At 39.9% G+C, this 25,226-nt stretch overlaps 1 protein-coding gene across 1 annotated transcript in view; it reads left to right on the forward strand.

Moving 5' to 3' along the window:
- Positions 1 to 1,189: 1,189 nt before the first annotated feature.
- The window catches only part of dnah3 (dynein axonemal heavy chain 3), a 38,630-nt gene continuing 14,593 nt past the window's right edge, over positions 1,190 to 25,226 (forward strand). The window contains exons 1-38 of the mRNA XM_057323409.1: positions 1,190 to 1,196; positions 4,246 to 4,309; positions 4,393 to 4,522; positions 4,603 to 4,792; positions 5,716 to 5,911; positions 5,990 to 6,115; positions 7,558 to 7,753; positions 8,109 to 8,288; positions 8,567 to 8,700; positions 8,779 to 8,875; positions 10,816 to 10,994; positions 12,583 to 12,767; positions 12,840 to 12,963; positions 13,047 to 13,203; positions 13,292 to 13,436; positions 13,648 to 13,859; positions 13,963 to 14,054; positions 14,144 to 14,258; positions 17,902 to 18,018; positions 18,193 to 18,372; positions 18,492 to 18,628; positions 18,709 to 18,910; positions 19,007 to 19,099; positions 19,171 to 19,281; positions 20,835 to 20,949; positions 21,163 to 21,361; positions 21,455 to 21,563; positions 21,703 to 21,816; positions 21,915 to 22,091; positions 22,215 to 22,306; positions 22,391 to 22,610; positions 22,822 to 22,956; positions 23,047 to 23,158; positions 23,230 to 23,471; positions 23,568 to 23,668; positions 23,785 to 23,890; positions 24,113 to 24,242; positions 24,629 to 24,856. Of these exons, the coding sequence (XP_057179392.1) occupies positions 1,190 to 1,196; positions 4,246 to 4,309; positions 4,393 to 4,522; positions 4,603 to 4,792; positions 5,716 to 5,911; positions 5,990 to 6,115; positions 7,558 to 7,753; positions 8,109 to 8,288; positions 8,567 to 8,700; positions 8,779 to 8,875; positions 10,816 to 10,994; positions 12,583 to 12,767; positions 12,840 to 12,963; positions 13,047 to 13,203; positions 13,292 to 13,436; positions 13,648 to 13,859; positions 13,963 to 14,054; positions 14,144 to 14,258; positions 17,902 to 18,018; positions 18,193 to 18,372; positions 18,492 to 18,628; positions 18,709 to 18,910; positions 19,007 to 19,099; positions 19,171 to 19,281; positions 20,835 to 20,949; positions 21,163 to 21,361; positions 21,455 to 21,563; positions 21,703 to 21,816; positions 21,915 to 22,091; positions 22,215 to 22,306; positions 22,391 to 22,610; positions 22,822 to 22,956; positions 23,047 to 23,158; positions 23,230 to 23,471; positions 23,568 to 23,668; positions 23,785 to 23,890; positions 24,113 to 24,242; positions 24,629 to 24,856 (5,449 nt within the window). The remainder of the gene's footprint in view (positions 1,197 to 4,245; positions 4,310 to 4,392; positions 4,523 to 4,602; positions 4,793 to 5,715; positions 5,912 to 5,989; positions 6,116 to 7,557; positions 7,754 to 8,108; positions 8,289 to 8,566; positions 8,701 to 8,778; positions 8,876 to 10,815; positions 10,995 to 12,582; positions 12,768 to 12,839; positions 12,964 to 13,046; positions 13,204 to 13,291; positions 13,437 to 13,647; positions 13,860 to 13,962; positions 14,055 to 14,143; positions 14,259 to 17,901; positions 18,019 to 18,192; positions 18,373 to 18,491; positions 18,629 to 18,708; positions 18,911 to 19,006; positions 19,100 to 19,170; positions 19,282 to 20,834; positions 20,950 to 21,162; positions 21,362 to 21,454; positions 21,564 to 21,702; positions 21,817 to 21,914; positions 22,092 to 22,214; positions 22,307 to 22,390; positions 22,611 to 22,821; positions 22,957 to 23,046; positions 23,159 to 23,229; positions 23,472 to 23,567; positions 23,669 to 23,784; positions 23,891 to 24,112; positions 24,243 to 24,628; positions 24,857 to 25,226) is intronic.

Below are 25,226 nucleotides of genomic sequence, written 5' to 3' on the forward strand. Positions count from 1 at the left end.
CACATTGCTAAAAACAGTGCATTGTATCTGCTGGTTACAAGTGTCTATAATTAGATCTAAATCAGGGCAAGGAGAGAGGGCACTCGGAGGGACTTTTATTATGTAAGGAATTGCAGGGGTCCAGTGACCATTATGTGGGACAAGGATTCTGCATTTCTTTACGAACAAATTTGAACTTGTTCTGTTAAGTTGATATATGAGGCAAAGTTGATTTCTGATAAAAGTAAATGTTATCACAAACATTGCTTTTATTAGGATGGTCCTCTCTGTTTGTACCCTTCGCTAAATTTTCCTCTTTTGTGTCTTATTTTTTATGTAAAGCTGCTTTTAAACAATGCAATGCATTGTAAAACTTAGAAATACACTAGCATATAGATGGCCTCAAAACACTCGCTTTTTATGTTATAAGGTCTTTAAGATAAAGACATTTAAGACCATTTAAAAATGTTCCCAAAAAGTTTAAGTAAATGCGTGTATACTCTATTCACTCTGGGCTTTTTGTTCAGGGCTTTATAGTTGCGCTTTTATAGATAATATTTAGGCATAAATTGTTACGTAAGTGATGAGAACATAATGCTGGAAAACCAAACTTTCTGGTGGTTAGCTGGACCTTCAGCCTGGCCCCCTTTTCCTGGGATCAACATTAGATTTAATATTCAGTATACAGCTAAGCACTGTGAACCATGTGTATATAAAATAAACATGAATAATATTTGAGCAATTTGAACATAGACATAAGTAGGCACGTCTCGCTGAATTATTCAGAAACTGTGAAGACCGGTGTTCTCATCCAATGTTACTTAAAGATTTCAGTGAAACAGTGACGCTGTGTGTCCACTGTATGGCATTACAACATAAATTACAACTATTTTTACTTTTTAATTATTGTAATACTTTTCATTGTTTTCGATGATCTAACGTTTTGTTTTAATATAGCCTACATATTCTTGTGTTTATAAGTTAAGTATTTATTTATGTATGTATGCCAGGCAGCTCAACAAACAGCTGATGTGTAGGTAACCATGTAAAGTAAAGCGCGTGCAGAAACTGTTTATATTGACGACGCGGGACGTTACGATGGTGCGCGATTTGAAACGTCAAAACCAACGGCTGTCGCGGTAATACGGCGCCTTATGTGTGGTAAATAAATCCGTTTATGATTGATTTTTTTCAGGAATATTGATCGGATATGAAGAGTAAGTAAAGGTAAGACTGTTTAACCCGTCTAACGCATTTTCTGTATAATACATAGTTTTTTAATAAATACCAAATATATGAAAACGATGAAACGATACGGTAAGCACGAATACAATATTACAGGTGTTTATTGAATGAACTGCTTGTCCAGACAGCGTTATTGTGAACTTTCTGTGTGTATAGGTCCATTTTTAGACAGCATAGTGAGCTGTCTACATAGTCTACTTGCCTGTTCAAAGATTCAAAGTCAGCTGCCTGGTAGGAAGAATGGGCATCACGAGCCTTGGTGTGACAGTTACCTAGACTATTTGGACATAGGCAGCTGTCATAGTAAGCTTGTCTACTTAGGAATGACACTGAGCTGCCAGAATAGACAGTAAATCTTAACAATGCTATCATAAATTGTGCGTATTCATCTCTAATAACAAAAAACAACGTTTTTAGATGGCTTATGCGTACCAAATGTATTTATACAGTTTTAAAGTGTCATTTTAACAATAACTTTTTATTTCCCCCTAGTTTTTAAAATAAATGATAATCAATCACTGTAAAGATTATATATATAGTGTGAGATATGCACAGAAAATAAAATGTTAAATTGCTTAAAAATGTGTTTTTTCATAGATGAATAAAGATGCAGATACACATGTTTCTGGGGTGTTCCCTAGACTCCGCCCCCAACCTTCATCCCAGGAGCCCTCTAAACTCTATCAGGTGTGTGTGTGTGTGTGGGGGTGTGTGTGTGTGTGTGTGTGTGTGTGTGTGTGAGTGAGATGCTGTGTGTGTGTATATATACTCTCTATACACTGTCTAACTCACATTTCTATGCCCTTGCTAGATATTTTGAGTGTTCAGTCTTGGCCTGAAGAGATGGAAGATCTCTCTGTCTTTTCAAACCTGACAACCATACAGGGAAGATCACTCTACAGGTAAAAACATTCTCCATCTTTTGTTCAAGGAAATCATTGATCTGTCACCTCATTTCCCACAATGCCTCATGTAAACAAAGCATTCTTGTTATTTTTCCCATTGTTGTATAACCTTTGTTAAAGTTTGAGGAACAGTTTGTATTTATGTTTATCACTCCTTTTTTGCAGAGGAGTGAGTTCTAGGAGGTAGGATTGTGACTTTAGCTTGTACTCCTTTTCTTCCTCTGTGTTTCATGTTCAGATATGAAACATTAAAATCTNCACCCAAATTTTCGACCGCATCGCATTTAACACCGCAGTTTTACAAGTTCACTTTTTTAAAATCGCTGTCCATATAGGCAATATTGACTTGTAAATGATTAACTAACAATCTGGTCAACATAAAGTTCTTTATTTGAAGCACAATTCTACAAGAAAGCAGGGCTCTAGACTAACACTTGAGAGAGGTGGCACTGGTGCTACAAAGTTATTCAGTTGGTGCCACTAGCCCTTAATTTGATAGCACCAGAGTAGTGGGGTGAGATAAGAAAAAAAATCACTAAAACTTCATTAAAATGTGTTTAATACATTAATAAATCAATTAGAAATTAATACAAATCATTGTTTATGATTGAATTATTTTTATTGTATATGTAAACTCTCTTTCAAAACAGCACGTCTTTCTTAAAGCTACTTTCTTCCTTTATTTGTTGTGAACGACTCCTATAAGAGAACACAGTTCCTTTAACATCAGTGAGTGTGTTTGGGCCCGTCTGTTGTTGTTTGATGAACATTATAAACAGAGATCTTTATTATTCTGCTGCCCCTTTAAGAGCTCGCGCAATATACTGGAACACGTGTTTTGTTTCCCAACTGTTTGGTCACGAAACAAACTGAATACCTTTACAAGGTTTCTTGTTAATATGGGAATTTTTAGGTTATTTTGTGTTAATATGTCCGTTTCAGAGTAAGAAGGCGTGAAAGAGAACTTCGTTTAGTATTTTGTGCTCTGACTCTCTGGGCGCGCGCATCTCAAACAACCCGCGAGACCTGAAGGCTTTTAGTGATTATTCTTCATGAAAGCTGCATTGATACACGTTTGGCTTCTATAAATAGCGATTTACAAATAAATAGTATTTAGCGTGATGTATAACGTTTTGTATGCTTTGCAGTATTGTTAGAGATCTTTATACAATAGTTTAAACACATGTTTCCTGCATTAGCTTCACATGCATACAATACTCGCAACACATTTCGTTTTCTTTGCTGTTTTGTACCATAGCAGGGGAAATTCTTGTATTCTGTATATTTATTTAAATTGCAAGATTAATCGCTTCACTCGTCTGCTCTTTCGGTCCTTCGCCACTTACCCGTAACCCGCGAATTACGTCTTTGGGGGCGGGGCACTGATATATAAGTGAATGGTTGAAGGAGGGGAGACGAAAATTAGTGACTGAATGCGCAGCTTGCGCAATATAACATTTCTGCGCATTAAATTTATAATACGCAAAAATAATATATTGATCAGTTTGACAGTCGCACCGGTGCGACCATTAAGAAAAACTTGTCGCACTGGCAAGAAAATTTGTCGCAAAATGAGATCATTTAGTCGCAGTCTAGTGTGTCAGAGCATTGGTTATGATTTCGGACGGATCAGGACATAACTTAACATTCTTAACGAAAAAGTTGTTAATCGTTGTTTTCATCTTCTCTCATCATCCGCGGCTACATCCACTCTGTTTATCTGACGGGCCTATAGGCTACTCACCTCTCTCTCTGTCTGACTGCAGCACAGCATTTTCAAACGTACACACATGTACAGGAATATCTGGACCACGGCCAATCAGAGGGGATCCGCCCTTCACTATCTCTGATTGGTTTAGACCACGATATAGGCCTAATGTGTCTGTTGTTGAACCAAAGGGAGACTTTCACAGACTCTTTTCCCTCGAACGGCTGGTCGCACCGGTGCGACCTCTGATTTTTTTTAGTCGCACCATTGAGAAATTAGGTCGCATGTGCGACCAAATTGGTCGCACTCTAGAGCCCTGTTTGTGTAGAAACTTACTGACACAGTAATACTGATCATTGACCACAAACACAAACTCTTTCAATGTGTCCCACTTTAACTTTCTGTCAGTGCACTGTGATGTCTCGGGTGTGGGGAGGGGTGTCAGGAGACTACCTACAGCCCGAACGCAAAGGTAAAAGTGATGTCTCACACACACGCACACAACCACACACATCTTTAGTCAATGTATCCATATTTGTTTATTAAATCCTACAGCAGAGACCTTGTCGATAGATTTGCTGACATTTCTAAAAGGCCACCTCTGTCACCAAGTCAGCAACTTGACATTATGCGGCATCAAGAGGGACTAAAAAATAAGGGAGAGCCCACAGAGAGAGAGTTAGAGGTCAGTGTCAGTTCCACCCACCCGTCTCCCATCCGTCCATCCAAACTAATTTAGTCTCTTGTCCTTTTGATTTCTCTTAGAGGTACACGTACTATGTTCATGAGGGTATTTATGGTCACATGTTGGCCCCCCAGCCACAAGAGCAAATCAGCAACATCCTGCAGTTGGTGCCCAGCCATTTCCACGGCGACGAGAGGAAGATGCAGAGGATGCGGAAACATCTGGAGGAGGTCCAGAGAGATTATGATTTCAGCCTCCGCAAGAGCATCGGTATGACACAGAACACATTCTAGAATGGATAGTGCAGCTTTGTGATTTGTACATTAAGTGAATAAATGCTTTAAAGTGATAGTTCACCCAAAAATGAATATTCTGTCACCATTTACTCACCCACCGATTGTTCCAAACCTGTATAAATTTCTTTGTTCTGCTAAACACGAAGGAAGATATTTGGAAGAATGTCAGTATTTGAGCAGATCTCGTCCCCCATTGACTCCCATAGTATTTATTTTCCCTACTATGGCAGTAAATGGGGGACGAGATGCTAAACTCTGTGTTTAGCAGAACAACAATACAGATTTGGAACAATCGGTGGGTGAGTAAATGTTGATAGAATTTTCATTTTCGGGTGAACTATCCCTTTAAAGGGGTCATATGGCGCGAACACGTGTTTTTCTATGTCTTTGGTGTGTTATAAGTTGCCCATGCATGTATTGGACACGTAAAATTACCTGATGTTCCAAATATGGTAAGAGGCGTTACATTTCCGTCACACGCTTGCAGTATTCGACCAATCACTACGCACTGGTTAACTGGCCAATCATAGCACACCTCGCTTATCAGAGCGATGAGCTTTGTTAAAAATCTGCGCATTTCAGAGAGGCGGAGCAAAGAGGAGATACAAACATGCACGGTATGTGGAAAATACAGCGTTTTTTAACCTTAAATCGTGTATACACATTACATTACATCTAAAACAAACCATAATATTCGTCATATGACTCCTTTAATAGTTTATTCTGTAGAAATGACTTTGCGTTCCAAGTAATGTTCATAAAATGGACTTTATTTACAGCATTATCTCCTCTAAATGGTTGGTTTCAAACATTCAGTGTTTGAAACTGTCATCTAATTCATGTTACTGTATTATCTAGGATTGTTATGAATTCATGAATGTCTTGCTTGTATTACAGTCGATTATATCCTGCTAGATCCGGAGGAGAAAGTGCGTCTGTCAATCTCCGCCGTTCCCAAACTCTTTCCAACGTTTGTCATCCGTGCGCCAGTTCCCTGGTCTGAGAGCTATCAGCAGACTCATAGCTGGCTTAAGGAGAACCTCTACACCCTGAACCCAATGCTGCGTCATATACAGAAGCTCTGGATGAGCAGGTCAGGATCACACATCCCATCATGTTATACATCACACTCCCTTTCCTAATCATCTTCTGTATGTCTGCGTCTCTGCAGCTTCTCCTCTTTGAGGTTTGTGCGCTTGGAGGATCTTCTCTCCGCTGATCTTCCTCTCCTGCCGGCTGAATTTGAGACGTTGGTGCGCAACAAGTGCCAAAGCACCCGAAATGAACTGCTTAACACGTAAGAGCCATTCTGTACATGTACTGTATGTTGTATAAAGGGACAAAAAGACAATGTGTGTTGTTTCATTTGTTGGTTTGCGTGGTGTAAATAACATGAACGTGATGCGGTAAGAGAATCAGGAAAGATTGAATGGTGGTACAGTGAGACACATGATATATGAGCTGTGACTGTATGTTCCATTCTCATGTTCTGTGTGAACTCTCTAAACCTTCCACTGTAGTCACCTGAATCTCGTTCTGTAATTACAGCTCTCCACAAATTCAATAGAAGAGCAGCGCTGTCACAAAACTATAAATATAGATCTGCAGAAAACAGCAGCAGTGTTATGAAAAGACTGCAGGTCACAAAAACAAATTCACTCGTTGTTGTCTTTTTTGATGATGTGTCTGCTTGTATTTTTTATTGCAGTCAATAGTGCTAATGCTGTCACACAGTGTGTCTCTTCTGGAGTGTTGATGTGTTTGAATACGTGTGTGTGTGTGTGTGTGTGCGTGCGTGCGTGCGTGCGTGTGTGTGTCTGAGTGTGGTTTTGTTTGAATCGTTCTCTTCACCCTGGAGACCTTTGTTCCTCGTTCTGTATCCATGGTCTTGTCAAGCTACCCAGACACACGCACACAATAAAAGCCTTTAAACTCTTGAATGAGGGTTTTAAACAACAAGGAAGTTATGAGCAACTTTAACAAGCCTGGCGTCAATGGAGCTGCCACAACAAACAATGTGTTTGTATTTAGAAAATATACAGCAGCAAGAAATCGAAATGTGTTCAAATATTGCATGCCAGTTTTGTTAAGAGACAACAGTCTGACATAACTTGCCTCATTTGTAAGTCGCTTTGGTTGAAAGTCTCTGCTAAATGACTAAATATAAATGGTAAGTTTAGGGTGAGATGGGATCAGTTTGTTTGTGCAATAAATAATGACTAAAGGGTAAATTTGGGAAAACTTTGCAAAATCTTTGTTGCAGTTCTGTTGGGTGAAGATAATGACACAGAAGTTGCTCTTTTTTTGCTGAAGGGACCACATAAAGTATTTGAAAGAGAAGTGTTTAAGATGGTTTTCAGAGGTGTATAAAGACCTTACATAAAGATGCGTTATGTTTTTATTATCTTAGAATGAGCTATTTCTGTCTACATACTGTACACCGCGGGTCCCCTTACATTCACCATGTTGTTTCTACAGTAGCCCTAAACGGACAAACTGCTCTACAGAACGCGTTTCATAAATACGTTAACGTGATGACATCTTAGTTCTGTGTCAGCCGCCATAGTGCTTCGAAAGGGAGGGGGATGGAGTGAGCAGTTGGTTGCAATTCACAACATCACCACTAGTTGCCACTAAAATCTCCACATTGCTCCTGTAAATTTCTACTAATCAGTAAAAGAAAAGAGCAGAATGTTCTATTATAATAAAGGGACATTGTTCTCTGTTGTGTTTGTGCAGTTGGTTGCCGCACTGTGTTTCTCTCTTCGAGAACTTTGCAGACGCATGGCTGCCACTGGTGCCAAAGAAAGCAAGCGTTGCTCCTGTGAATATCTGTGAGCTCTTGAACTGTGTGGCTGCGCTGATGTCACTCCAGCTGCGAAGTCTGGTGATTGCATCACTGCACGACCTGCTGCAGTTTCTCCAGCTGCATCAGGTATGAGGTCCAGTAACATCTGATACTCTCTGTGTTCCAGACTGTAAATACTGTAACCAACATTGTGTGTTTGAGTACTGTATACAGATATAGACAGGCTTCAAATGACTGTAATGTACAGTACTGCATAGACTGGCTTATGACCTAAACAGACCCTAGCAGTCAATAAATGATGTTCTTTCATCATTTGTTCATCTACAGTAATTATGAACAAAGTATTATTGTCAGATCAAAATTAATCTGATATTCCAATCTGTGTCTTTATAAATCATTCAGTCAGATGTAAGAGATAGATCTTTTTTGATATTTAAATGTTTGTGTTTTTATTCTGTGTGTGTTTGTGTGTTTCTGTCAGGATGGTAATGATTTTGGCGAGTGTTTTGATGAACTCCAGTACGCACAGCGTCCGGTGTTACTGGTGAAGTTAAGACTCGAGGATCCCAGAATCACATTTGAACCTTCACTGCAGAGCTGCTGGGAGCTCATAGAGCAAGCGTTTACAAAGATCATCACCAGCGCACATGACATACCACGGGTACATAAAAAATATACATAGCTTTCCGATGATTTCTCTTGTTTTTAAAGCCCACACTTTTATGCCTTTTGCTTGTCCTGTAGTTAATGTTTGTGAGCACATGATCCATGTGGTTGCTTTTTAGATTTCATTTCCAAAAATGAATAAAAAACAATAGAAGCAGATTCATTCACAACCAAAACACCACTAGCTGCCATAATAATCAGTGAATCTGTGCATGTAGACTGGGTCAGAAAATGTGTGTGTGAATCCACATGTGTGTTTGTGTTTCTCTACAGGTGGAGTGTAAGCTGTTCCCAGACATTGGAGACTCTATCATGTTGTGGTCAGTGAGACCCGATGAGACATTTGTGTTGGACATCATGAACAGAGCAAGAGAGATCTTTGAGAGGAACACCATCGGACCTCAGAGGTTCAGTATTATTTGGAGAATCACAACTCATGAGTCAAATGACACTGTAGTGAATGTGTGATATGTTGTGCACTGTAGGTATGTGGATGTATACAAGACCTACAGTGAAGCACTGGATGTACAAGACATAATGGAGTTCCTTAAAGCTAAGCACTCACTGCAGGCATTTACTAAGGTACCGTACACACACACATACATACTTGTATATATGGTTTACGAGGACTCTCCATAGACGTAATGATTTGTATACTGTACAAACTGTATACTCTGTTCCCTAACCCTACCCTTAAACCTAACCATCACAGAAAACCTTTGGCATTTTTTTTCTTTTAAAAAAAATCATTTAGTAAGTTTTTTAAAGGGATATTTCACTACCAAATTTAAATGGAATTTTAAATGATACGTGGTATTTTAACAATGACTGGATTATTCTTCCAGAAGAAAGTCATATTCAGTCAGGATGCCTTGAGGGTGAGTAATACATGGGGGAATTTTAATTTGGTAGTGAAATATCCCTTTAAGCGATTTAGTTTATGAGGACACAGGAAGTGTCCCCGTAAACCATGTTTACGTTGTTATACACATGTCATTACACACATTATACACCTCTTATACCACGGGGCTGTTGAATGCTTCAATCTGATTGGTTGGCAAACGTTCTATGGGGTATGCATTAACTTTCAGTAAATGCACACCTATGAAGGTGTTCCAGGTCTGCTGACCGCATTACAGTTCCATATCACTTCGCCAAGTTTAAACAACAGAAAGGTTATAGTGTAGCCTACAGGACATCACCTCACACAGCACCCTACTCCTGATCTGACGTTTATAATGACAATCTTTAATGTTAATGGAAACGTGTGCGGTTTCGTTTCAATAAACAAAGCATTTCAAAAACAAGAAATACATATGCTGAAATCGACAAAATAAAATGCATTAATAAACACTGATGGCCTACTGGTTTGTTTTCCTCTTCATCCTGCCTATAACTGATAACAAATATATTTGGATAGACCTACTGTCAGGGAATGCTGGGGGAAACATGGACAGAGGACCCAAGTGCAGACAATGGGTAAGGGGTTAACAAACATTATTATTTATTAATAATAAAATACAAAACATGAAACAAAAACCCACGAGGGGGTAACACAACAAAACAGCAAGGAAATTAACAAGAGGTAACAGGAACATAGACTAACTACACTAAACGAGACTAAATACAAACACTAGACATAAACTACAACTAACTAAACTAGAAAAAACAGCAATACAGACCAGGAGGTTGACGACGGGCAAACAAGGCAAAATTAACCGACACAAGACAGAAAACACAAGGGCATTAAATAAGGGAACAAATCAAGAGGGAACAACTGACGGGCATGAAACAATAACGAGCAATAATGAGGAGACGAGAGGGCGGGAACAGACCGGAGGGAGTATGGCGAGCCATAAGGGCCAAAATTACCTCCCTCCACATGAAACACAAGGTTCTGTCATGGCTCTGCCTCTTCTCGACATGTCTTTCTTGGTCTTGTGGCAGAACCATGACACCTACTCTTTCAAAAGTTTGCGTGATTTTTTTACTGCTGATGATAGAAACAATACGAGGAATAGCCCAAATAATTGATTATCACTGGCTTTTCTGTCACATTACTGCAAACATGCATGTGTGCGCGCGGTCTCTTGCTCTCTCACTCATACACACACACCACATAGCTGTGGCTCAAGCTTCCGAGATGCGTAAGAAAGTAGTCCTACCATCAACAGCATTTTAAAGACGATACCATGACAAACATTGAATTTAAACATTTCAACAATGTCCTGTGGTGTGGTAACCGTGGTATAAGCAGAATAATTGACTACCGGTCCGTTCAATTATTCGAAAGTTAATGCACACCCGAGGTGTAACGGCATTACCACCTCAGGGTGTGCATTAACTTTCGAATAATTGAACGGCCCGTCGTCAATTATTCCTTACGTAAACCATATATACAAGCACACACACGTTTCAAACTAATGATTTGAACAGTTTGTATATACCTGTATAAACCTTTTAGGCAACACAGGGGTGAAAGCAAAGACTTTGACAATAGTTTTTTCTTCTGTGTCTTGTAGAAAATATCAGTTGTGCAGAACCTAAGTAAGGACATCGCGTGCCTGCATGTGACCGTTCCGCTGTCACTGTTCTGCCTGGATGCGGTGAACCTCAACCAAGACCTGTGTGACAAAGCAGGGCATCTCATAGATGTCCTCATCACATTCATTATGCAGGAGAACAGAGGACTTAACAAGAGGTGAGACTAAACTTTCTTCACAAACCTTAAAGGAAAATACCCAGAATGCACTGCAGCATAAAGCTAAGCAAATAAAAAAGTTGTGTGTATAAGTTTAGTATCAAAGAGTAGAATACAGTCAAATATTTGTTTATGAAAGTCAACACCCCGGTCATATCGTACATGATATGTTTTTCACCTTACAGTCAATTCCTCATTGATCAAAATCAAGTTTAATCCTACATTTTGTTTTCGCTAAACATTCTAGTTTTAGACATGTCTGATTTCAACTGTAACATGGGTGTGAATGTTGTATTATGTTGGCTTTAAAGCAACAACAGAGAACTTTGGCGTATGGTGCCCCCGTGTGGTTGATAAGCGCAATTGTCTGTTATCAATGTCGTAAATACTGTCACTGTATAAGCTTCCACGTGGGCAGCGCAATACACGTGAATTTGTTGACTAAGCAGAAACCGTCATGTAACTTCATAAACTGGGAGCACTAAAGCACTCTTTTGGCTCCCGCGGGGTATACTACTGGGCTATGCTAATAGCTCAAACTAGATTCTGAGGTAGCAGCTGGTTGTTAGCCGTTAGCGCATAGCGTGCTAGCTACATAGCAGCTTACGTGCTAAAGTTAACTACATAGCACATTTGCAGTCACCCAAAACACAACGCATGGACGTGAATGTGTTAAGTAACCAACGCAAATAATTTTCTTTAGTTATGTTTTTGGAAAAGCGTGCTTTGTGTAATAGGTGCAATCACTAACTTGCACTCAACTCGCTATGGGAATAGTGCCTAGCATAGTAACTAGATACCGATAACATTAGTCTACGTGCATGAACTAAGGAATCAGCAACTTTTGACCATAAAAAATGTATTGTGGTTTGGTAGTCATCATTTACAAGCATAACACTCAATTTGTGACGAGGCAGGATCATGCTACGTAACTATTGAGACCCAGCAACATTACATAATCTCTAGTCTACTTTACGGTTATAAATTGTGGACCAGTAACGTTAGTGCGCCAATAAACAACCTGAGCACAGCCTAATTACTAATAAGCTCTAAAGTACAGGACAGTAAGAATAAATGTACATATAAGACTTTCAAATCCAGTAGCAGGAAGGCTTACGTTAGGTCTCCATTCGTTTTGCAACCCGTTGCCTCTCTCAGCGCGCGCCACCGAGTGTAAATCCGTCAGATATTGATTCGTGCTCGGGCTCGTGTCCGATCACTCTCTCTCTTTTCCTCTTAGTTTTTTTTGGTTTGGAGACTTGCGTTGAACTAGATCGTTTCGTCTTATTGTTAGATGTTGGCTAACTTCACCCGAGTAAAACCGTATACCGTATGCCGTAAAGCAGGTGATGGGCGGGGCTTGTGAATCTACCCGCACACCAAAGTTACAAGTGTGATTTCAGCCGATAGAGGGCTGCTTAGGTAGCAGCGGCAGTAAAATTTGTTTCGTTAAGAGTTGTCCTACCACTAAAATAATTTTAGAGAGATTATTTTAAGGTCGAAAAACTCTCTGTTGTTGCTTTAAGTAAGAAAAAGAGAGATCAGAATCAATCAATGAGTGACGTGATGATCTGTCATTGTGAACTAGCATCTGTCATCGATACGATGAGATAGTGGACAGAATCCTGAGCAGGCCGAGCTGCACAGAGGAGCTGGTGGCATTAATTCAGTACATGAAACACACCAGTGATGTGAGCGTATACAAACTGCGTCATGAGACCGAGGAGGCCGCCAGACGACTCTTCTTCCTCCTGGACTATGTAGCTCTGACAGGTACAAACTTCTTTTTCATCAGATAATAATAAATGCACGCATGAATCCAGACAAATAAATCTATCTTGACAGCGGATGATATAAAGCTGTTCAGCACTGTGATCAACTGGCCGAGAGAGATCCTGTCTTCACTTGAGCTCAATAAAACACAACTGGACGATCAGAGACACAAAGCTGGATTGAATCTGACCAACAGGTGCTCACACACTGACACGCACGGCAAGCACAACATAAACACGTGACACTAACCTGACAACAAGGGCACGTTTCCATTGTCAGATTGACGCAGTTGACCGACAAGACGCTGAAGGATATAGAAAAGGAGGTTGACATCTTTAAGGTGAAAGAGAAGATGACTTTAGAGGAGATGAAGACCAACGTTGAGAAGCTCAATGAGATCAGCGTTCGTTTGGCGACTGTCGCGAAAGAGCTGGAGGTTTGTGAAATAAATTACGTACATTCGGGGTGTGAAGTGTTGGTGAAGTGTAAGGGTTGATATACATGTGTTTATGTGTGTTTGTCAGGATGTTAATAAAGAGCAGGGGCTGCTGGACATGCAACAGAGTGACTTTCCTGTTATACAGACACTGATGGAGAAGAAACAGCCGTATGAGCAGCTCTGGACCACAGTACTTGAGTTTCACACCAAATCTGATGTGTGGATGAATGGTACAACATGTACTTGCGCACACACACTCACATTTATTATGGACTCAGAAGAGTTTCAGAAGAGACAAAAGTCAATATTATTGAAGATCTCAATATGAACTCAAAAGTTTCCCCTTAAATTTACCCAAATCCATGGCATCTAAATGGTGATCTACAAATCCCTTACAAAACTTGATTTCGTGTGTCTTTGTGTCCCGTGCGTGTTATTCAGGTCCGTTGCAGGGTCTGAATGCTGAGACTATATCAGAGGAGTTAGGAAACATGTGGCGCAGCATGTACAAACTTACAAAGCTCTTCTCAGATCGGACGGGACCCGGACGCGTGGCTGAGAACTTCAAGAAAAAGATTGATAAATTCAAACAGCATGTGCACGTTCTGACGGCCGTCTGCAATCCTGGATTAAAGGACAGACACTGGGAGATGGTACATCAGTAATACGCATGTCTCTGGATTATATCAGGTGTAGATTCAATGAATCAGCTGTGTTTCTTCGTTGTGTTCTGAATGTATGATTTGTTTATCACAGATCAGTGCTGTTGTGGGTGTTGATGTTAAACCGGACAGGGACTCATCTCTGCATCAGATGGTGGAGCTCGGACTGGCCAAGTACAACGATAAGTAAGTCTGACCCTTGACCTGGTGATGTTACTGTTGGTTATGTTTCTGTGAGAGGTCGTGTTATCACGCTCTCTCTCTCTCTTCTGCAGGCTGGAAGAAATTGGCGCTACAGCCAGTAAAGAATATTCTCTAGAAAACTCCCTGGACAAAATGAAAAGAGAGTGGGCGGAGCTCCACTTAATGCTTTCTCCATATAAGGACACGGTAAAGCAAGTACATGCTACAGTCATTTATTTTCATGTTGGGTTTGATTCTCACAGGTCAGCTGAAACATGACCAATGTACCAATGATGGCTTTAGAAATTTAAGCAATTGTGTTTTTTTTTTAGCACTTTTGAGACCTTTCACTAATGCCGAGAAGACAAAATAAGTACAAATAAAAAGAATAAATAATAATAATATTATTATAAATACAAAATAATAATAAATAAACTGGTGCACCATGCAAGTTTGGTTATTTTTAATAAATGTGCATAATAATGTAGAGTTACAGATGTTATATTTTATATTATTGTTATTAAATATATTCTTTTACATTTAAAGGAATAGTTTACCAAAAACATAGTCAGGGTTTTTCCTGGCTCAAAATGAGGCGGAGGTGGTGCCATCCACATGTTGTACACACACACGTGTAAGCCTACCGTACCTTTAAGTGGCTTAACCACAGAGGTGGACGAAGTACACAACTTCCTTACTTGAGTGAAAGTACAGATACTACTGGTCAAATATTACTCCACTACAAGTAAAAGTTGTAAAGACAGATTCTTACTTGAGTAAAAGTACAGAAGTACGTGCTTTTAAAAGTACTCAAGTATTAAAAGTAAATTTCCTTTATGTCAGTTGTGCATTGTTTTATTGTCATATACCTTATGCCTCTGAAGCAACCTACTGAATACACTGAGTAGCTCACAGTATCAGTTGTATTAAAGGATTAGTTCACTTAAAAATTTGCCCCCATTGACTTTCCATAGTAGTTTTTATTCCTACTATGGAAAGTCAATGGGGGCAAATTTTGCAGCGAGCAACTCCTTTAAGAGCTTTATATGTTTAGCACACATATGTTTAGTTTAGATATAATCCTGTATGATCATTTAGCCTAATTATCCTCATTAGCCCCCTAGGCCTATATGTATTTATGAGCAGTGTTCTTTTATTCTTTCAGTGTTTGTATATTCCCTTAACCAGTTTTAGCAGCAATTTACCAGTAAGTAGTAAGGTTCTTGTAAATAGTAAAGTGTAGAAGCCATGTGTTTGTTGGACTTATTACCATAATTTAACTACAAACATAAACTATAGCTAGTATAATAATGAATATAATGAAACTATGGTATGTTTAGTTGCTGTGGTTTTACTAAAGATTATTAATTGGAGTATGGTTCCTATATTTAGAAAATGGTAAATTTGTGGATACTGTGGTTTTAATGCAAATACCATCCCTGCTGAAAAAAAACAATGAATTTTTTAATTAGAATGAGATTTTTAAATTAAATTCCTCTTTGTAGTGTGTTTTGGGTTTTATTCCAATAGGATTTACCATCCCACCAATAGAATCCATCACATACAAGTAGACAACAAGTATCCATAGTACAATTCCCATTATAACCATTAAATCCATTACATTTTATGTTGTATTTTGGGCAGGGTTCTATTGTTTTTATTTCAACAGGAATACTTCAACTATAGTTACTTCAGTAAAAACATCATTCATTCTCCAAATCGCTTTAAATGATATAGCAGCAGATCAGAAGTTAACACGCACGTGTAGCTCAAGGTGTATGTGATGCTTATTTACCGTTTAGCCGTTATGCCGATCATTTTCATGACAATGTTTCAACGATCTTTGACTGATCGTAACCCACAGATGATTACACCACACTTTAACATGTGCCTTTTTCCTCTTTTAATGTTCTATTTGCCTTTTCAGAGCGCTATCAACGATGTAGCAGCGCCTACGTTTACATTAGTTTAGCGGGGAAGATCCCAGAGTTGCCAGATTTGCGTTAAAAAAATCTGCCAAATGGCCATTCAAAGCTTGCCGGAAAACCTGCGAGCTTAGAAAAACTGAAATACTTGGCAACAGTAAAAGGTCCTGGCAGATCGCAAGCCAGATAAATTGCGCACACAGGAAAACCCGCTGCATAGAAACCATTTTCTACTTTTGGACCTTTTTATAAATGTAGTGGAGTAAAAAGTATGATATTTGTCTTTCAAATGTAGTGAAGTTAAAGTACAAGTACTCAGAAAAAATAATACTCAAGTAAAGTACAGATACTCAAAAAGTGTACTTAAGTACAGTACTCAGGTAAATTTACTTCGTTACTGTCCACCTCTGCTTAACCAAACACTTTACATATTAAAACATAAAAATTTACGTTGACAATGACAATGACAAATTTTATTTAAACAAACAGAAAGCCTTTTATCCTTTTCAACTAACTTTTTTGCCCACAATAGCCAACTAAATTAACCAGTCTTACTAAATGAGCAAAGCTCATTCACATCCTGCGTTCTCTTGTGGTTTACTGAGCTTTGAATGATTCACTGATCTTTTATATTCGCTAGTGACTGAAAAGTTTCAAAGGAGTCATTTTCGGTTCAAAGGAGTCATTTGTTTGCAAGTCGTTCTGATTGCAATGTGGGTTCATACTGGCTAACTCACTGTGTGTACATTACTGTGTATAACGCTGATTCAAGGGGCCAACTGCTCAGTTATTAACATTATACAATGATGTCCGTCACGTTAATTTAAGAAACCTTTTAAGAAATTGAACGTACTTGGATGCAAAGCAAACAATATTCACCTGAAAAGCCATGAAACAGCTAATACAGCTCCTATTAGCTCTTGTACTACAACTCTTCAGCGCCTCACTGGGCTGATAACGAAACAGCGCCTCATTTGCGGCGCAACTGCAGTTACAAATGACAGTCTGTTGAATACACGCAGTGGTTTTTGTGAAGACACCCGACATAATTTTGGCGAGAGACTGAGGTGGCACGAAATTTGACGGAGGCGGTCACCTCCAATTTTTCTATGCTGGAAAAACCCTGCAAGTAGGGATGCACGATAAATTATCAGCCATATCGGTATTGGCCGATAAATGGTCATTTTTTATGTTATCGGTATCGGCCGATAATAAAATCTAGGCCAATATATTATAGCCGATAAATCGTAATCATTTCCTCTGGTTAAACTCATTCAGCTGCACGCTGCTCTCAGTTTAAATACAGTAATATCTTTCTGTCGTGATCATTCACTTTCTGTTATTAGCAAAACATTGTTGATGTAGGTACAGTATGTAGAGACAGTATTTATGAATGTGTAAATTCTAGGAACAAATGCATTGTTTGAAGCCGACTTTTCAGGGGGAAAAAGCGAACTAATGGTTACCTTGTTTTCTGCAGTCAATGTTTTCAAATAAAAGCAGTTGTCCACTTTTTGCCTTTTGTTTCAGTCTTGGGGAATTTTATATTATTATTTAGATTCTGTATATCGGCCAATATATCGGTTATCGGTTTCCAATGTTAAAGAATGATCCGTTATCAAAATTTACATATCGGTGCATCCCTACCTGCAAGTAAATAGTTTGGCTGAACTATTCCTTTAATAATAGAAAAATGAAAAATATGAACATAAATACGGTATATTATTTATTAAAATTATGAAGCTTATAGAATGATGCCTTTTATATTGGGTTTTTCCTGAATCTTTGAATATTATTATTACAATATATTTTTCGATCTTTTTCATGATTGAGACTCGCCTGACCTTTTCTTTTAGTAGTTGCAGATTAAACAACGTAATCTACTAAAATGTTGATTTATGTTATGTGCTTGTGTGTGTGCAAAGGGTACGAGTGTTTTATCTGCTATGGATGATATTCAGCTTCTGTTGGACGATCACATCATTAAGACTCAGACTATGAGAGGATCTCCGTTCATCAAACCCATCGAGACTGACACAAAGGTGTCATCACACAGCACACACGAGCAAAAACACAACACTGATTCATGTTGAGACAACTTCTAGTTTAATTCTTTAAACTATCAATTATAATTTACATGAAAAAGTGTTGTGTCTGTTGTATGATGATTATGGTCATTTGTGAATGTTTCTCTGTCTCGTTCTGTCTGTCTGTAGCTGTGGGAGGAGAAGCAGCAGGACATGCAGGAGATCATAGACGCCATGCTGCAGTGTCAGGCCATGTGGATGTATCTCGAGTCCATCTTCAGCTCTGAAGACATCATCGCTCAGATGCCAGAGAACGGACGCAAGTTCTCCATCGTGGACAGTTACTGGAGGACCATCATCACCGAGACGGTCTGTTGGGATTATTACTGATCGGAGAGATCTAAACTTGTGTCTGAATGTTTTTTTGTGGACATTTCTTTAACCAATGTGGGTGAGAATCTGACATTACTAGGCACGTTGTGTTACAGTTAAAAGACACGCGTGTGCTGGTGGCGACAGAGCAGCCCAACATGCTGCGTCGCCTTCAGGAGTCCAACACCTTCCTTGAGGAGATCCAGCAGGGCTTGAACTCTTACCTAGAGAAAAAGAGACTCTTCTTCCCACGGTGAGAGAACAATCAGTGTGATAATTGAAATGATTTCGAGAAATTTCAACACAATGTCTCAAAACTTTCTCGCCTTCTAGGTTTTTCTTCCTGTCTAACGATGAGATGTTGGAGATCTTGTCGGAGACGAAGGATCCTCTGCGCGTTCAGCCTCATCTTAAGAAGTGTTTTGAGGGTATCGCTAAACTAGAGTTCACAGCAGACCTGGAGATCACAGGAATGATCAGCTCGGAGAAAGAGACCGTTCCCTTAATACAGACCATCTACCCAGTCAAAGCCAATGTACAGAGAGAGAGAGAGAGAGAGAGACATATGACATTTGTGATATGATATCTGTGTGTCAGATTAGGTTTTAGACACGTGTGTTTTGTGTTTTAGGGAATGGTTGAAAAGTGGCTTCTGGAGGTTGAAAACACGATGTTGAGCAGCATTAGAGACATCATCAAACAGGGAATGGAGCAGTACCCGGAGGTACACAAACACACACACACGTACAGTAAAACATGATGAGTGTGTCATGTGTGTGCGAACACGTGTTTCAGGTGCCAAGGAGGAAGTGGGTGTTGCAGTGGCCGGGTCAGGTCGTGATCTGTGCATCCTGTATTTTCTGGACCAGTGAAGTGTCTGAAGCTATAAAGACCAACACTCTTCCTGTGAGCACGCACACACACACACACACACACACACACACACACACACACACCCACGCACACACACACACACACACATACATACATACAGATGATGTTAAATGTGATACTTCCCTTTATATTATAAACTGTCAAACGATTAATCGCATCCAGAATAATAGTTTGTGTTTGCATAATGTCTGTGTACTGTGCGTATTAATTTTGTATTTATAAACACATACACATAAATGTTTACATATTTAGGAAATATTTACATGTATTTATTTATATTTACCAATCATTTAATTATGTGTATTTGTTTATAAATTCAAAATTAATATGCACTGCAAACACAAACTTATTCTAGATGTGATTAATCGTGATTAATCATTTGACAGCACCAACAAGGATTAGGTCTAAATCTAGATTAAATCAAGGATTATTTCATAATTACGTTGTGTCATGGCTCTGCTTCCTTAGTCATGTTTTTCTTGGTCCTGTAGCAGAGCCATGACAAAGTCTTTGGTTATGTGTGGAGAGAAACATATTATTGTCCGTTTGACAATAATATACGTTCTCTCCAGTGTCTTGTCATTGGCCCCATTCCTCTTGTTTCCTCGTTATCTTTCCCTGAGTGTTTAATGTCCCACACCTGCCCCATGTCGTTATCCCTCGTTTGTCTTCCCTATNGTTTGGTCGTGTCTTTTAGTTTAGTTTTACTGTTCTTGTTTTCATTTTGCCCCCTCGTGGGAAGTCTTTTGTTTTCTGTTTGTTTCTTAGTTTAGTTTCTGTTTGATACCCCCTCGTGGGTTTTTCCTTTGTTTTGTTCATTTAATAAAAGGTATCTGTTAACCCCTTCACTGCCTGCCTGCTATTGGGTTCTTTCTGCCAGTTCGTGACATGTTGCACCAAATTGTAAACACTGTTTAAAAATAATCAGGTTTATATTTAAGATATCATTTGATCCATGGTTTTAAATTGACAGTAAATTGAATTCTGTTGCTCTATTATTTTAAACTCTGATTTAGGGATTCACTTTAAACTTGCTACTGAGGAGGTCTAAATAAAAAAAAAACATACTGTATCTATAATACAATGTGTGGAAAACTGATCGGAAACAGACACATATGTCATGTGTGTGCTTCAGTGATGTGTTTTTAGTAAATAAAAATGGAAATAAATAAAACACCTCAGCACAGAGTGAGGGCATGGCGATTTGATAAACTGGGTGCGTCAAATTCAAGATGCCCTGCTATTAATCCAATACACACAACCACAAGCAATCTGTGATTAAACGGGAAAAGACCGACATCCTGAGAGGAAAGTTGTTTTAGCGGCACCAGTGACCAGGGGCACCGGTCTCTATCCTGGGCGCCCTGTATCAATTGTGGTCCGCTCCTGTCCCGAACGAATCGGGATCCACGATGATGTTTGATCCTAGGATCAACAAACCCTAGATTAGCTCTAAACTCTGTTTAATTTAATCCTTGTTGGTGCAAGCCACCCTAGCAACAAAAATACTCTTGGTAATGCTATAACAGTGTATTCTACAAATTCAATGTGTGTTTGTGTTATAGGCTTATGTTGAGAAAAGTAACTCTCAGATCACTGATATAGTCGAGCTGGTTCGGGGAAAGTTGTCCAGTGGTTCGAGGATGACACTCGGAGCTCTGATCGTGATTGATGTCCATGGTATGTTTCATATTCATCACTGATATTCAGTAGGCACGCACAGGTTTAAATGATTTGATACCCTTTGGATTGAATATGATCATTTTGGAAAAACTTCAGAAGCATTATGTATTGAGAAACACAATTTAGACCACCAGTTTGTTGTGACCGATCTGATCTTTCGGTGATGTCAACTCTCCAGAGGTCATGACTCTTGCGCTTTCCCCCATGCAGCGCGTGACGTGGTGAGTAAACTGGCTCAGGATGGAGTTTTGTCTCTGAATGACTTCCAGTGGATTTCCCAGCTGAGGTATTTCTGGGAGGATGGGGAGGTCACGCTGAGAATGATCACCACCACCATCAGATACGGCTACGAGTATCTCGGGAACTCGCCACGTCTTGTCATCACGCCTCTGACCGACCGCTGCTACAGGTGACCGCGGCTATTCCGTTTACCTGCAACATTTCTATTTTAAACCGTTGAAAAGTTCCTTGGATGTCATGTTAAATGCTGATTGGTCCGCAGGACGCTGATGGGCGCTCTGAAGCTGAATCTGGGAGGAGCTCCAGAGGGTCCAGCGGGAACGGGAAAAACAGAGACTACTAAAGATCTGGCTAAAGCATTAGCCAAGCAGGTGCACACAAACACAAACACACACACACACACACACACACACACAGTCTGGCGATAATTTGAACATATTTAAATATATATTTTTAGATTAAGCACTGAATACATGATTTAAATGAGTTGTAATGCATGTTTGTGTTTAGTGTGTGGTCTTCAACTGCTCTGATGGTCTGGACAACAAAGCCATGAGTAAATTTTTCAAGGGTCTGGCACAGTCTGGGGCCTGGGCGTGTTTCGATGAGTTCAACCGCATCGAGGTCAGTGCAACGACACAGTCTGCTAGTCATGTGATCGCTTGAATTATTCAACGATTTCTTCAGCAGATAACAGTTCTCTGTCTTTCTGCCGTTGTCAGGTGGAGGTGTTGTCTGTGGTCGCTCAGCAGATTCTGAGTATTCAACAGGCCATAATGCGTAACATGCAGACGTTTATGTTTGAAGGGACCGAGCTCTCTCTCAACCCCACCTGCTGTGTGTTTATCACCATGAATCCAGGATACGCAGGACGAGCCGAACTCCCAGATAACCTGAAAGTAAACAAACACACACACTATGATCACAAGACCGTTTGAGATAAACATGCGAGGCCTTATATATTGTAGCAAATTCCATAATATGAGATGGAATGGATAATAATTGGAATCTCTTGTGTGGAGGCTCTCTTCCGCACTGTCGCGATGATGGTTCCAGATTATGGATTGATCGGAGAGATATCGCTGTATTCGATGGGATTCACAGCATCCCGCAGGTAAAACCTGCTCAGAGTCATCATTACACACAGAACGAGATGTTTTATTGAACTTCTCCTGTGTTCTCGTGGCGTCCATTGTAGTTTGGCTCAGAAGATCGTGGCGACATACCGTCTGTGCTCAGAGCAGCTCTCGTCTCAAGCTCACTATGATTACGGGATGCGGGCGGTGAAATCCGTCCTCACCGCCGCAGGAAACCTGAAGCTGAAATATCCACAGGAGGATGAAAGCGTGTTGCTGCTCAGAGCTCTCATGGATGTCAACATGGCCAAGTTCCTTGCGCAGGATTTACCGCTGTTTCAGGTGTGGAAAGACCCACCCTGAATAAAGTAGATACTCACTTCCATATTATCAATGCCACGTTTTTTAACTTGATGGGATTTGTTGGCACACACATGATGTCTACTAAAACGGTTTCATGCCGTCTAAAACCAATCAAACTCTGATGTTAGTAGATGTGGGTGTTACAGGCCGAAGTCGCAGTTGGTTGTAGATCACGTGAATGTGTTTTTAGGGCATCATCACTGATCTGTTTCCTGGAGTTCTGCTGCCCAAACCTGATTATGAGTTACTGTTGAAAGGTTTGCATGAAAACATCGCCAAGATGAAACTGCAGCCCGTGCCGTGGTTCATCAGCAAAATTATACAAGTACAAAAAACTCCATCCGTGATTTATCTTGATTTATGTACAAGCTTCGAGTGGGATGCATATCTCATGCTTGGCCTGTTGTGTGCGCAGGTGTATGACATGATGTTGGTCAGACATGGCTTCATGATCGTTGGAGAGCCGATGGGAGGAAAAACCTCCGCTTATAAAGTTCTGGCTGGAGCTTTACGTGATCTTTATAAAGGTAATCAAGTCCTGAACTTAAATCACAAACAACTATGCTGTCATTCATGCCACATGCTTATGTTCGTCCAGAGGGACTGATGGATGAGTTTGCGGTAGACTTCCGCATCATCAATCCGAAGGCGATCACTATGGGTCAGCTGTACGGATGCTTTGATCCCGTCAGTCACGAGTGGTCGGACGGTGTACTGGCCACATCATTCAGACAGCAGGCTCAGTCCACCGCGGACGACCGTCAGTGGATCATATTTGACGGGCCCATTGATGCCGTCTGGATTGAAAACATGAACACGGTTTTAGATGATAACAAGAAGGTTTGTTCTGCGCTGCTCGTAACAAAATGTTTGATTTACGGAACGGTATTATCCCGTGAGATCTTCTGCCGCCTGATGTGTTTGTGTTGTTTATAGCTGTGTCTGATGAGTGGAGAGATCATTCAGATGAGTCCTAAAATGAGTCTGATCTTTGAGCCTGCAGATCTTGAGCAGGCATCACCCGCTACTGTCAGCAGGTGACCAATAAACCAATAGTCATTTGAATTGAAACACAATAGGTTTGATGATTTGTGTTGATTTCAAAACGTTAGTTCATCGGACAGATACACTTTTAAACATGACTCTTCATTAGGTGTGGTATGATCTATATGGAGCCGCATCAGTTGGGTTGGACGCCTCTCAGAGACTCTTACATGGACACATTACCTGACAACCTGTCAGATGAGCACAGGACGCTGGTGAGAGACACGTATACATAGTGTGAACAGGTGTTTTACTGGTTTAATGAATAAATCGCACATTTTTCTATGATCTTTAGGTTTAGGGGTAGGGAATACAATAAAAAACAACGTATACAGTATAAAAATCATTACGGCTATGGACTGTTCCCATGGAGATAATACACCAGACATGTGTGTGTGCGTGTGTGTGTGTGTGTGTGTGTGTGTGTTGTGTTGTAGATTTTGGATCTGTTTAACTGGTTGGTTCAACCCTGTTTGGACTTCATTTATCATGAGTGCGGTTTCTTAGTCCAAACCTCACCAATTCACCTGACCTACAGTCTGATGCGTCTCTACACCTGCCTACTGGGTACATACAACATATTTTTATCTTATACATTGTACATGAATGATTTACATGTATTGATTATATTTATGACTAAATGGCTTGTAAGACGTGATTAAATACATAAACACAAGATTTAAACTAAATATGCTGTACCTTCCTTGACCCATCTGCGTTTATATTTGGGGACCCAAAGAGACTAGAGATCATTTGTATCTTAATTTTCACTTTAATTATGTGTGAAGCTTGTCATCAAGTTGAATTTAATATATTATTAACATGCTACTTTGTAAAAATCACCAGCGTGTTTCTCAGAAAAAGATCATGTTCCTATTGGTAAAGCTATTGGTGTAAAAAGTAGAACATTTCAAAGGATTCTTGATTTGAGATGTGTGTGTTCATGTGTACAGATGAGATCGTTCAGTCCGGAGCAGAACCAATGAGCAGTCAGCAGGTGACGCTGTGGCTTCAGGCTCTGTTCCTCTTCTCTGTGGTCTGGAGTTTGGGTGGAACCGTCAACGGCCACAGCAGAAAGAAGTTTGATGCGTTCTACCGAACCCTTATCATGGGTGCGATCCCCAGTCACCCTCGACCCCAGAGCGTGAAACTCACCAAGAACAATGTCTTTCCAGAGAGAGGTCAGCTGATTCATCTGCATAATCTATTTAATCCGGTAGATCCCTTAGTCATGCAACACATGGAAATGCCCAGAAATTGTTATTTGCAGGCCTGAAATATCTCCTTTTTTTTAAACCATTGAAATGAATATAGTGAATGTGCATATTTCTAGTTATGCTCCATAATATTTCCTACACTAGAAATTGTTGTTTCCAAGGCCGTATCCATGATAGCACACATACATCTGGGAGACGTCTATTTGATGTCTGCATTTACATCTGCAAGATGTATTTTTTGATTGTTTGCTCATCTGCAATACGGCTCTGAGACGTCTCCTGTCAGATGTCATATAGATTATGTTTATGATTTAAAATTGATCTTTCTAAGACA

This window comes from Triplophysa rosa, linkage group LG23, assembly GCF_024868665.1.
Source record: "Triplophysa rosa linkage group LG23, Trosa_1v2, whole genome shotgun sequence".
Classification (NCBI taxonomy): domain Eukaryota; kingdom Metazoa; phylum Chordata; class Actinopteri; order Cypriniformes; family Nemacheilidae; genus Triplophysa; species Triplophysa rosa.